At 35.4% G+C, this 14591-nt stretch overlaps 1 protein-coding gene across 2 annotated transcripts in view; it reads right to left on the reverse strand.

Moving 5' to 3' along the window:
- The window catches only part of pemt (phosphatidylethanolamine N-methyltransferase), a 74456-nt gene extending 68786 nt beyond the window's left edge, over positions 1-5670 (reverse strand). Inside the window, exons 1-2 of one of the 2 annotated variants that reach the window (XM_051914266.1) lie at positions 5425-5666; positions 2012-2119 (exon numbers count right to left, since the gene is read on the reverse strand). In XM_051914266.1, coding sequence (XP_051770226.1) covers positions 2012-2119; positions 5425-5502 — 186 coding nt within the window. In that variant the 5' untranslated portion in view covers positions 5503-5666. Of the gene's footprint in view, positions 1-2011; positions 2120-5424 lie in introns of both variants that reach the window. The other variant, XM_051914267.1, reaches the window with a different exon arrangement.
- Between the last annotated feature and the right edge of the window lie 8921 nt (positions 5671-14591).

A 14591-nucleotide genomic window follows, 5' to 3' on the forward strand; every position in this document is an offset into this window, starting at 1 on the left:
TCCAGGGTCAAATATAGATGTATTTTTTTTCTAATGAACGATGTAATTTAACTTTTTGATTCACAATACTCTGTTGGGGCAACTTAATGGCTGCACTTTGTTCTGCACTATGTTCCACCACTTTAAGACAAATGGATTTGTTGTTTGTTGTGTTTTCATATTCAAGAGATTATAAACTAGATGCAGCTTTTTTGGGTTCACATCGAATGTTCTTCGACTTTGGTCGATCTGTTGATCTGTTGAAAGCAGTTATTTTGAGTTAGATGCCAAATGTTCTCCTCCTCTTCAAATTTGACATTGAAGGGGTGCATACAACATATTTGCCCACCAGCAACTATAGTTGCCGCACATTTTAAGAAAAAAAACGTAAACCTGGGGAAAATAAATGCAGAACATGTTCACATAGGACACTAATAGCACTATATGCATGAAACCATACAGAAAAATTTGGGCACAAATGGGTTAAACTTCTCATTTATGGTTTTCTGAGCGCACACACCTGAAGCACATGCACAGAAAGCTGGCTGTCAGACGGCACATCTCGTGAGTATTAACCTAACTTCTCTTCCACGTTTTATTGCCCTTAAACTGCCAAATACACACAAAGTTATGTCAAAAACACACAAAGTTCACAAACACATTCGGCTATGTCTGTGAACGTAAACAGCAGGGACAGAAACCACATGTGTTTATTGGATCTGTGGCGCATTCCCTTCAAAAATAAAACTAATCCACTGCGTTCAGCAGCTCTGATGTCAGTAAATGAAGACTGTTATGTTCACTCTTACATCCAACAACAAAACACCTCCACAGGTTACGAGACAATCTTGTCGCTACAGCTGTTCCGGTGTCAGGACAATGGCAGACAGTGTACAACTTGCTCAGGGCGGAGTCTATGATAATACGGGACAGTCCATCAGCAGTCATGGGCGGGGCCTGATCAGTATGACATCATACTGCTGTAGTACATCAAATGCTGTAGTATTTTTCATTGTTAGTTCATGTTAACTAATGTTAACAAATGGAACCTTATTGTATAGTGTAACTAATTAACTTTTAGCAAATACACACACTTAAAATGTAGTTTTTCCCCCCTAGAACACATAACAAAAATATTAACGACTCTCCTGCACTTCAGAGATTTGCGTCCAATCAAATGCTCTCTAAAATGAGAATGCCCCTCCCACCTCCAATACCACCTCCCACCAAAGCAAGCAGCAAGTATCATGGTTCACTGCTGTGATTTAACCCAAACTGCATGTTTCAGAAGAAAATACTTTAACACAGGAAATAAATCTGCATATCAAATGATTTCATGGGGTTTTTCCATTTAAGCATGTGCAAAACGATACATTTTAATAATCAGCTAGTCGGTGGGTTGTCTGAATGACTAGTCGGTGTTAAGTAAGTACAATTAGGCTGTGTCATGCATACCAGCCCCCCCATCAGATGTGTTTCTGAGGGATTAATGCAAATCCTTCAATAACATCCTCTTTGAAAACGTAATTTGTTTAGCAATTAACGGACCATTTATTATAAGAAAACATCCTATATGACTTTTATTTCAAAAGAGGCCTTATCACAGCATGCAAGTCCGGGACACAAGAAATAAAGTTAAAGCTGCCACAACCACGAAAAAAAAACAACAACAAAAATACTCCCTTTTGTAACTTCTTTTATACTTTAAATCTGTGCTACAACGACACTCATTTACATTGTCATAATAGAGCAGCTTTGTGACATCAGTTCTTCCTAGGCCTGTGCTTTCCTATTTCAAACAAGAGCAATCAGTATAGCATTCACCATTCTCATTCTCTTTGTAAGTGTTTTTAAAATTGAGCCTGCGGGAGGACAACCGAAGTCGGACTAATGTTTATGAACGTTATACAAGAAAGACTTGCTCACATAACAGCATTACGTGAGAAACACAGAGTCATGCGATACATCATAAACATATCCTGATGGTGATATAGTCCCTTAAAGTTGAAGAGACACAGCAATAGTGACTCACCACATTCCAGAAGAAAGGATTGAAGATGATAGCAATAACAGCCACGCAGAACCTGGGCTCTGTCAGGTCTATTAACCTTGACAGCTCTGTCAACACAGACATGTCCATCTGGGGAGAGAAACAAACAAAAGTGTGTAAATGTGCACTTGTTCGATATATTAGGTAAAATACAGAACATGCATACATGCAAAGTCATCGCCTTTTAGTGAAATTAGCTGTTTTGACATTGAAATAGGCGTGATTCACGCAAAAAAGTGTATGGGGGGGGGTTAATAAAAATATATATTTTGAAGGGAAGTGAGTGTCTTCAGATAAGATTCAATGACATTTTCTTTCCATCTAACCCTCGTAAAATACCTAATAAAGTAATTTATAATTGCAGTGCTGCTTTGTGTAAGGGGTAACCACTGTATTTCTGTTCTTCCATAAGCACCACCTAAAGTCAGAGATTTGCATTTTTATTCAGCCTGTCTGCCGTTTTGGTTCAGACCAGTTATATATAACATACATAATCAGTTATTAGGCTGAAATATGAGATTTATCAATTTATAAACCCTTTTTGTTTTTGTGAAAACCTTTTTGTATTATGTGAACTATAAAGTTGTTTAAATCATAGTTTTTTACAGTTTAGGATGTTATCATAGACATTGGTGTTGTTTTAGAACATAAACAACATGTATCTCTAATCTAATTTTCTAACACAATTTCAACTGCTGATTCCAATAAATTTTTAGAATTCAAATTTTCCGGTCCAGAGTTTGCAGGTATGAACATGGATGATCTATTGCTACACCACCAGTGACATCAAACTGTGTTGAAGATCAACTTTAGCTACTTCTGCCAACTGCATTTTGGCTTCACATTTCATAAATCTTGTGTACAATTGTGAAGATTATCGTGATGAACAAAACGTGTAAAATCAACTTTTGTTGGTCACGGAGCTTATTTCTGCAATGAAGCCAAGCAAAAAACCCTATTGACGTTTTGTCGAGGGAAGCAGGGTGATGCTAACTTAAAGGTTGGCCTACAAAAATACATACACACACACAAAAAAATCCCTGCACAACTCTATACTGTCCCTTCCATCCCATTCCCATTAAAAGATACTTATCTTATAGTAGTATGAGACATTTCATAGCAGATTAAATAGATATGCATGAGCAGAACTATATATTCTGCTGAGCGAAAGGTTATTGTATAACCACTCAAACAAAGCACCACAGAGTCACAGTTAGTGTTTACATTCTTCACAAACTCAACATACATTTAGCTGCCTGCACATCAAACTACAGTGGAAGAAATTGAAATTATAAAATCGAAAAAATTACACTCTTCATTTTAAAACAGATGCACTATTGAAGATTTTTGGGGTAAGATTAAGTAAATTTATGTTTCAACCACAGTTGAAAAAAGAGGGCAGAGTTTCATATTGCACTTTTAAAGCTGAACATCCATTACTGACCTTACAATCATAACATGCTGACTGAGCAACTATAACCATCAGATCTGAACGTCACACCTGAAGCCTTGCAGTCTCTGTCTACAACATCAGGTTAAATTCATTAAAACATAAACAAGGTCATTGTTTTTACTGTTTACTTGATCATTTTAGCAGAGACTGTGTAAAGAGACTTGCCCTGTATTAATTACAGTGGCAGTTTTCACAACTAGTCAAATTAAATCCATTTAATCTGACACACACGTTTACGCAGAAGACTTCATTATGCAACAAACTGTGATTTATTGACGCCACCAAGTACACAAGGGCATTAGAAAGGAACAAAACAGCCTTTTAAACAGTTGCTGTCTGAAGACTGCTCTTTGTTTATGGAGAAGAGGGGCTGATATTGCCCTGAGCAGTCTCCTCTTCATAGTCTCTGTAACACATATTAGATAGGCTAACATCATAAAAGCCTATTGACTGCGTTTACATGCACAAGACATATCAAATTAAACAGAAATTGGTCATGGTCTGATTATGTAATGTAACACATTAACCTGACGGCCATAAACAGAATCAGATTAAGCCAATATTCTGTATTCTTAAAATCTAAATGAGAAAGCTGGCATATATATATATATATATATATATATATATATATATATATATATATATATATATGTGTGTGTGTGTATCTGTTCCAACGCACCCGTCTGGAAGTATCTACCAATCCTGAAGATCTGGTTCAGGTGTTAGAGCTAAAGTCTGCAGGATTGGACACCCTTAACATTAATTTCATTCAAATATTTATTTATAATTATGTGCATATCTAAACAAATGTAATTCTGGTGATATTAGATACAGACAGTGAGAAGTCAAGATAATGATTTTTGGAGTGAGATCTTACTGGATCTTAGTACTTTGAAAGAAATGTCAGCCTATGTTTTGCAAATCATATTCAAATCATATCACGTTATATTGTTAAGAATGAAAATTAATTAACGGATTATAATAACTAAATGGCAAGAGCATAAAAGACTTGCTTGGACATAATAATTATTATTATTATTATGTCCAGGAATAAAAATTATCCTGACGTCTTGTACCCATGTACTATATTGTTCACAGGTGTTTATTTTAAATGAGCCGTTTATACATTTTTCTTTTTTTTAATTATTATTTTAGCTATATATTTTTTTAAACGTCCTGTTGGTTTTTCATGCAGATAAATGCACGTTTCACTTGTTCACGGCTTTGTGTTAAAAGTTTATTTTGAATTTCATACGATTATACAAAATATTAAATAGGCCTACGTCACATATTCTGTCTTTAAGTATTATTTGTAACAATGTGAACATATACAGTCAAATGGGAAACACTTTACAATGTTACACATTTATTAATATATATATTTATAATAAAAAAAGTTCTTTGAAATATAACATTAAACATATGTAACATTAAACATGATTAATAGGCTATGCTTTAAAATATTGCTCATTGTACGTCATGATATCTTATGCATGTATGTACAGAAAATTGACTGTATTGTTGTTAAATATTATCATCCCGATCAAAATCCATGTGAAAACAGCTCATATTTAATAAAAAGAACATTAGCCTACACGTTTATGTATCTCAACTCTATTTGTATAAGCTCCGCCCCTACTTCCGTTCTGCTGCTGCTGCTGTTCTGACGCTGCTGCGGTTCTGCAGCTGCTGGCTGAATATTATTGGGGCTCTGAAAATCATTAGATTGTGATGACAGTCTGTACACAGCACGTGCAACATCAGCACTCACGTGCACAAATAATCAATGCACGTTTGTTAATATTTTTCATTATCAATTGAGCAAACAATTACATTAAAAAAAAATAAAATACCACGACGCAGTGATGATGATTAATGAGCACTGCCTTGCTGCTGCGTGAGCAGAGAGGTGGAACTAAAGGCTGCTGCAGTGAGATCTGACCTGACTGTAATCCACGTTATTCAAGCCTCCGCAGCAGTCCAGTACGGGATTTCTGTCGAACAGCGACTCTCCGCTCATGAAATGACCGTGTATCAAAGAGACTGTCTGCTCTCTTTCAGGAACATGTCACCAGCATTCAGAATAAACGATACACACACTTTTATTGCCGTAATTGGTGAGGAACTTTCAGCATGCAACACAGCAGACAGACATGACAGTTTACCTTTGACCTACTTAAGTCGCCTGGAACTATGGGAAATGGAGTTTCTAGTCAATAAAACGCTTGACCAAGACATCAAATCACTCTGTTTTTTTTCTGTAGGGATTTCATTTGTTTTTTATGATAGACAGACTATTAGTTAAAGGTAGCACTGTATTGATATTCATCATTCTGAGTTCGTATTTGTCTTTAAATACTGAATTCATATTGGTCTTCTTTCTTGTATCTGTTTGAATAACGAATAGTGATTGGTCGTGTACACACTGAGCACAGAACCTGCATTTATCTCTTCATATTATCAATTCATATTAATTGTGTGAATATGAATGGTTGAACTGAATTAATTCACTTTCACTGTAGCCTATATATCTTTAATGTTTGGGTAAAACATATTTCAAAAGACTCACTTTCACATGCAGTATTTATAGCTATTGCAATAGTTTACTTAGATTGGGTTGTACATTTACACAATTTACAGTGTTTTCATGATTTAGCCTTATGTATGTAAACAGCATCTCTAACTTGGCATATACTGTGTTGACAAATTTCTGTTGAAAAATAAACATCCACCAAACCTTCCTCAAACCTTCTCACTTTTAATTACTTTATTCTCTCGAGTGGGTTTTGTGAGCATGTTTTCCCCCATATAAAGTCAGGACAGAGTCATCAATGATCCCCTGTGAGTCACGCATGTGAGAATAGAGATACAGACGGGAAAGAAGGATAGAGTTGTTCTGCTCACAGGGACGTGGGTTTGAATCCAGTGTGCGTCACGTCCTACTGTTCTGATCTTCTACTCTTTTATAAACATCAAAAAGCAAAAACATAATAACAATAATAATAATAAAAGAAGATTCTGAAGGATAAAGTTATGTTGACACAACATCTTATGAATGTGTGCTGGTCAGAGTCTGTGATAGAAATGAAAAAGTATGTTGGGATTTTATATATATATATATATATATATATATATATATATATATATATATATGTTTTGTATGGTGCAAGCCAGATGTGGATTAAATATCATAACCATACTTATGATTTTTCACTGTTCAATCTCATTTAACTAAGCTATCTTTGTCTCATTCCTCCTATATGTTCCTTAAAACTGAGAAATTAAGAAACCAGTGATACAACTGATTATTTTAAAGTTGTCCTCATCCCCAACAACGAAAAATACATAAGGTCCAACCAGGGTTATTATCATTAAAGGGGGGGTATAATGCTATTTCATGTATTCTGACTTATTTACACTGTTAAAGATTTGGATTCTCATGCTAAACATGGCCAAAGTTTCAAAACACGAGTTGGACGTATGACGGAGTATTTCTGTGCCAAAAATTCTCTTCCAAATCCTCATAAACTTCACAGTCTTTTTTTCGAGTATGGGGCTGTGTGATGTCATAAAGGTCGGAATTCCTTGTACGGGCACTTCTCCCGGAAGGGCGCGCGCACACGTCGACCAGAGCGAGAGAGCAAGAGCACGCCCATCAACGTGCGTTCGGCACAGGCACAGGTTACAGGACTTCACAAAATCAACAATATCACCAAAGAAGTGTGTTTTTAGTTGTGAGGGAAAGATAACCTTGCTTCCCAAAGAACTCAGCGTTAAGTGGAGCTGAGAGATTTGTGCTCACGCATTACATTGATGCGCTCTCGGTATTTGTTATTAAAATAACCATAGAAACTGATAGTTGCAATCACGTTTTTATTGGTTAAAATGATTGGAGAATATGTCATGTTATTCCATGGCTGCTCGAGCCCTCAGGATCGGCGCTTATGGTTTCATAAACAAGGCCCAGTTCTACACTGGATTTATAGATCGTTTGAAACTGAAAGATGGAGCGGTCACAGCGGTAATGAACCCGGTCATGAGTCGGATCCGCAGGTGGAGAGTAAAACTGCTTCAAATGTCTGTTTTGTTGGCAATAGGCGCCTAAGTGCATATAATGTAAACAGTACGAACGTAGTGAATTCATAAATTCATTATTCCTCATTCACTATATGCTATATTCATTATAGTGATTCAAAAGTTATCCAGGGATAATGCAATGGTGTATTGTGTGTGTTTAAATATAGCTGACCATTGATAGCTTGCAGATGATCGCTACGCAAAAGCTGCGTGTGCTTGTGATAGCTCGTCACTCTTTAGCTCCGCTCACACAGCACGCCTCCAGGCGCTCGGCTGTTTTCGGAAGGACTCGGTACAGTGTATGTATCTTTTATAAATATGATAAAACTAAAGACTTTTTGGAGATATGAAGGATGCTATACTACTCTATAGGTACTTAAGTTTAACATGAGATTGGCAGAAACTGTGTGTGATATCCCCCCTGTAACTAAAACTATAAAAACATTTCTGTTCATTGAAATAACTTGAAATAAAATAAAAGGTAACACTTTATTTAATGGTCTTTTAACTAGTTGCTTATTAGCATGCATATTACTAGAATATTGGCTATTCATTAGTACTTATTAAGCACATATTAATGCCTTATTCTGCATGATCTTAATCTACATTCTTAATCCTACCCAATACCTAAACTTAACAACTACTTTACTAACTATTAATAAGCAGTAAATTAGGAGTTTATTGAGGGAAAAGTCATAGTTAATAGTTTATATGTGTTCCCTATACTAAAGTGTTAACAAATAAAAATATTAGTTGAATAACTTAAACTAAATGAAAATTATAAATGTTGCCTTGGCAATAAACTAAAATGAGTTAAAGTTAAAGCACTGAAATTATTAACTGGAAATAAAAACTAAAAAAGTAATAAACATAAATAGCAATATTTAAAAAAACAAAAAATGAATTAAGTGACAAAAGCACATAACATAAAAGCTAAAAAAGAAAAATTAAAGCTAATTTAAAATATTAATGCAACTAACATAAAAAACTAAACATGCATTTCTGTAATTAAGCGAATAAAGATGCACAAATAATGCTCATTTTAAGTATTTTTTAAATATTCACTATATTCTACCTAAATTGTAGTCAATGAATTGTTGTTTGCCACCTAATATACTTCCATAATTTGATGTAATTCAGAGTGAAACAGTATATTCAATGAGTAAAATTGTAAGGATTCATATTATTAGACTGTGACTGTTAATTAGTAATAAATACCGTTATAAACAGTGAAGGTAAAAAGCACATACAGTAATAACTCTCTCTAGAGTATTGATCCTCAGAACGTGACAAAACATGCCTTGATCAATGAATGATGATAATTCTGCACTCCATTTCACAATAAGATAATGATATACAAAGTCATTTCTTCTGGGAATACTGATGGACATTTCAGATGTGTCTCTGAAGCTTTCTCCAAAGGAAAAACAAAAAACATTGTCTGAATTAATGTCATGATTCCAGCCTGTATTCCCCGGTCATATTTGCTTTGTGTCTTGTTAGTTCCCATAGCTACCTTCGTTTGTACACCTGTCCCTCGTTAGTCCCTCATTAGTTTCCTTATGTATTTAAACCCCTGTGTTTCAGTTGTTTTTGTCGGTCATTGATCCTGTATGTCTGTTCCAAGCTGTTGCTTTCCTGGCTTCTTCTTGTGGTTTATGTTCATGATTCATTCGAGTGCATTGCACTCTTGTTCCAGGATTGGATTATCTAGTCTATGTTTGTTTTTCAAATAAACTTGTGCTCACACTTGGATTCTTGCCTTTCCCTGTAACACGTTACAGACAAAAGAAATGCATTACACATAGAAAGCAGATTGATGAAGATTACAAAATGTCACTCTGAGAGAAAACAGAAAAACGGGGCTAATGTGTCCAGATGCACCAAAACCATCATTTTCATTTGAGCCGAACAACCCATTTACAGGCAATCAGTAGAAGTGCTGCCACCCATGAAAAGGCTCTATTTTGGGGAGCTTTAGATGTTGCTATAGCTGCATGAGTCCAATAAGAGCCTAGTTCAGGAGTGGCGTGTCGAGGACTGGACTTCATCAGGCTGTAATCTAGGCTTCACAGACACCATGTGCTGCCTGCTGGGACTGGGGAAAAGATGCTGACAAAAGCCTTTCAGTTCACTTGGTTTGTCCTGTCAGTGCAGGGTGGTTATTTTTTGAGGAGCCCACTTTTACATTGTAACCAGCCATGTGACATTGCTGATTTTGAATCAAGCTGCTTTGAAAGAGTCATCTGCCAGTATCAGTGTTGCTTGGTCAATGTCATGTTTTTATAATCGTCACTTAAAGAAGTTGTCATTTATTCTAAAAGTATCTCTTACAGTGTTTGCATTCTAGTGTTTTAGTCAAGATCAAGACCAGTGTGTGAGACCGAAACTATTCAATTCACATTCATTTGTACGTGTATAGCTCTTCTCACAATACATATCATTTCAAAGCAGCTTCTACCATACAATTTAGAGTAATTTGTTATCAGAGGTGACTGTGTCCATAATGTATAGTTCTAAGATAATACAAATCATCATTTAGGCAGAAGCAATGAGCTCATTAAAGCAGTTATTACAAGTTGTGATCATAATGATTACAATATATAGAAAATTTGGCAGTGCAACATGTTGGTTCAGAGATGCCGTCGTCTGACTGAAGTCCTCGCAGGGCTCTGCGTCATCTCTTCACAGGTGTTGGGCATTTGAAATCTTCCTAATCCAAACTGGAGCTGGGCATCCCGAGGTAGAAAACAGAAAAGCAAATGGAAAATAATTAGCAAAGCTGCTGTTCATAACATTTCAAACAAAAACTTGGTAGATACCCTACCAAATGCTTATGACTATCTTCTTTCAAACACAATCTGAGTTATATTTAAAACATATCCTGGCTCTTTCCAGCTTTATAATGGGAGCGAATGGTGCCATTTTTTTTTTTTTTTTTTTTTGAAGCCCAAAAAAGTGCATCCATCCATCATAAAAGTAATCCATACGGCTCCAGGGGGTTAATAAAGGCCTTCTGAAGCGAAGCTAAGCATTTTTGTAAAAAAAATATATCCATATTTAAAACTTATAATCACTAGCTTCCGTTCGCAAATTGAGTTCCGGCGGAAGAGCGAACTCTGACCCTACGCATGGCATATTGACGAACCTGGAAGCACAGAGGGTAGAGCAAAATAAAATACTGGTCATGAATTAGAAGTCTAAAACAAGAATTTTTTAAAGAGAAATGTCAGAGGAGCTTGAGTTTTTTGCCCAGTCCTATTTGCTTGAACCGCGAGAGGTGTCTACTCTCACCTAAGCTCACGATATTTCTACATCCTACATTATACGCCAGAACTTGACTCTCTCATGAATGCATAGACGGACGTTACTGGAACCTAGTGATTACAGTTTATAAAGTTATAAATATAGATATTTTTCTTACAAAAATGCATCCCTTCACTTTGGAAGGCCTTTATTAACCCCCTGGAGCCGTATAGATTACTTTTATGATTGATGGATGCACTTTTTTGGGTTTTAAAGAAAATGGCACCATTCACTCCCATTATAAAGCTTGGAAGAGCCAGGATATTTTTTAATATAACTCCAAATGTGTTTGGCTGAAAGAAAAAAATCATATACACCTGCTTGAGGGTGAGTAAATCATGCCATAATTTTCATTTTTGGGTGAATTATTCCTTTAATAACAATGCAGAGATGATAGAATTGGGGTTAAATTACCCTATTTTCTCAACCTGGGGTGTGTTTCCTGAAAGTATCGTTACCCAACTATGGTTGCAAGTTTAGTCGATTTCAACACAGTTCAAAGAGTCAGTGTTTCCCGAAACCATATATAACGAGCATCCGCGAACAGCATCGCAAAGTTGTGTGACATCTCTCGATCTAGAAGCAGTTTCTTGTTTGCATGACATGTGGACTTAATAAATCCTTGTCTTGAGCAAAATAAGCAAGCTGACATTCTATATCTTTTATTTCGAATACATGTAATTCCATATTAATATTAATAATTACATACAATAAATGTAAATGACATTACATCTTTTAGTTTGTCAAGCGCCCTTTTTAAAGAGTGCGTATGTGTGTTTGTGCTCTAGTGCGTAAGAACGAGCCTATGATTGAATCTGGAAATAAAGCAAAATAACTGAGAAAATAGTCCTCAGATGCCATTTCTGCCATTTATAGCAAAAAATCTCGCATTCATTCAATCTCAAACGGAATCATTAAAAGAAGTTATTGTGTGACATCATTAACCAACATGGTTGAAAGACAAATTTGCAACAATACGGTTTCGGGAACTAGTCGTGACTTGCTAGTTGATTTCTTCAATGATGAACCGTATAGTTAAGCAGTGAGTTACGTCGTTGTACGGGAAACTCACCCCCCGACAGATTGGGAAGAGAGGAGCTGCAACAATGTCAAATTTGGGAAAAATGTGTTATTGAATATTCAAGCATGAAAACCTGTTCTAGTAGAGCCCAAAAACAAAATCAAGACTCAATCAAGGGCATAATACATCCTCTTTAAAAATTACACTCTTACTGTGTCAACAGTTGGTTTTATTTCTCCAAAAGGGTTTTATGAGAAACATCTGAGACAAAGTAGAAAAATCCATTATATCTCCAGAACTATGAAGAGCAACCTCTTGTCAAACCTTGCACGAGGTGAGTACGCAATGAAAGTATCTGTTTTTCTGTCAGAGAAATGTCTTTTTTCTAGATCCTAAGTGTTTTTTGCTCTTTTTTTGTCTGAATATATATAACATAATCCACCACTGCAATCCTCATAGGTCCTTATTATTAATCATAGAAAGACAGGTCTTGTAATGTCTGTGATTTTAAAACAGACAATTTGTCACATCTCTTCATGCAAACACGAACTTAATCCAGATAAGAAGCTCTTAATGCTTGAACAGACTGAATCTGTAATTCAAATGAGTCCAATTTTATTTATATACTTATTTATTTATTTAGTTATTTTGGAAAAGGCATTCATCCATTTGCAATTACCTCAGAATAAGACTTAAGGGACTAAATTAAATGAACTAAATTAAAGCTCTAATGCAATGACAGATATCGCATTGGGCAAAATGCTTATTTTGAATGTCATTTGCAAATATTTTTTACCTCACGTTTCAAGTTAGCAGTGCTCACCTTCAGCTTTATTCCTACTGCGCCAAAAACAGAACTGCACAACATGTGACGTCAGATCTGGAGGATGGCTGTCATGTTTAAACAATGCTTTTTATAGTTCCTAATGTTTTCTTTTTTTCTTTCATCAAGACAGACAAATTTCCTTCCCTAGACGGACTTATCTTGTGTTGCTGAACAAGATGGAAGAAAATATGTACTGTAATCCAAACAGATGACAGAAAATGGATAGAAGAAACACACATGGCACATTTCACAAATGGAGTACTCTTTCTTTCTTTAAAGAAAATACATTATAAGAACAGTCCCATGTTTTGTTTTTTGTTTTTCTGTGAGAACTACTAGCTTTGCCTTAAGGCAAGTTGAGAAAATCAATAGTAATCAAATTTGAGATAGCTGAAGTTGAAGTAAAAAGAGGCCAAAATGAAGTCATGCTGCAAAAATAGACACTCAAAATGGAAACTTTCACCAATGATATCCTCTACATAAATAAAGAGTTTAAAGAGTTAGAGTTTATTTCTATTATGTATTCAAATGCTTTAACTTCATTAAGTAGTCCAGGCAGATCTGTTCTCAACCCAAGTCAAATGAAAATATAATTTGTGAACTTGAGATATTTCTAAATCTGTATGAGAGCAAGTGAAAATGTCTAGAAGTCATTGAGATGACAGAGCACAAGTGTATTAACTAAAACAATAATAAATGCAAATTAAGAAATGATTGGTGCAAGTTATCTTAAAAGTAATCATTGATTGATGTGAAGAGAGCTGATTTGATCTCATAACATATCTCTTTTTATGGGCTGTTGTCAGAGCATCTTCAACCGTAAGCGATCGATGTTATTTATATCTATGCATGTCTATATGTTTGTCGTCACACCACAAATGTGTTACCATGCACATTTCCCCGGATTCTGGATGATGTTTACATTTCTAATAAGCCATAATGTAAGTAAAATTTGGCATGAAACGAACTGTGAGTGATGTTCTTTCACATACAAGAGTTCATAGCAAATACGGTTTTCCAGATTATGCGTAATGGTTGCAGAGGTACTTTTAATAATGTGTGTGAAGAGCATCATTTGACTTAATGCAAGACACAACAGGCCAAAATCACAACTTTACAGTTTTATTCATATCTGTATTCTGAAGGTTTGTCTCATTCGCCTTATTTATAGAACATTTTATTCCTTAAAACATCCCCCTCCCCCTTTTCTTCCTGTTGACCGTATTTTCTAAATTATAGCGTGATAAACAGAGAATACAATATCCCCTCTGTAAAAACCTTTAACTCTAATATGTCAGCAAAATCAATTATGAACTTGACTTTACCCAATGTTCAGACCTCTCTTCTGGAAATGCATGCAAATTAGTGCATATTTACTTACATAATGCTTCATTTGCATATTTAAACATAACATTGTCTTAATGTACTGTCTGTGATTAATCAACGGTAAAATTATGACGATATCTATTTTTATTTTTTTTTACCCTATTCACCTGTAGTGTCGTGCATTAAAAACATCAATCCACTTCTGTATACACCTACTTTGCAACTTGAAAATTCACATACATTTTAATTTGTGTATTTATATGCACAAATATTTCTTATTACCCTCTGTGGTTTATTAATTGAAGTTGGTTATGAACTATATTGGTCATATATCTCATAAAGAGGCAGTGATGCCAGAGGAGCGCGCTGACGTTAGCTATGCCTAAGGATAGCAGCTTGCGTTCTTCCCCGTAACCATGGCAGAGCCGCTCTTCATTTCCACAGCAACCTTGAATCAGACAGCAGCATAAGTGTAGAAGCAGATAAACTAGAGAAAGCACTTTTTCAATGTTGAAAACAGGAAGAGATTGAATGAAAACGGTCATCAGTCAAA

This window comes from Ctenopharyngodon idella, chromosome 12 (genome assembly GCF_019924925.1).
Source record: "Ctenopharyngodon idella isolate HZGC_01 chromosome 12, HZGC01, whole genome shotgun sequence".
Lineage (NCBI taxonomy): Eukaryota > Metazoa > Chordata > Actinopteri > Cypriniformes > Xenocyprididae > Ctenopharyngodon > Ctenopharyngodon idella.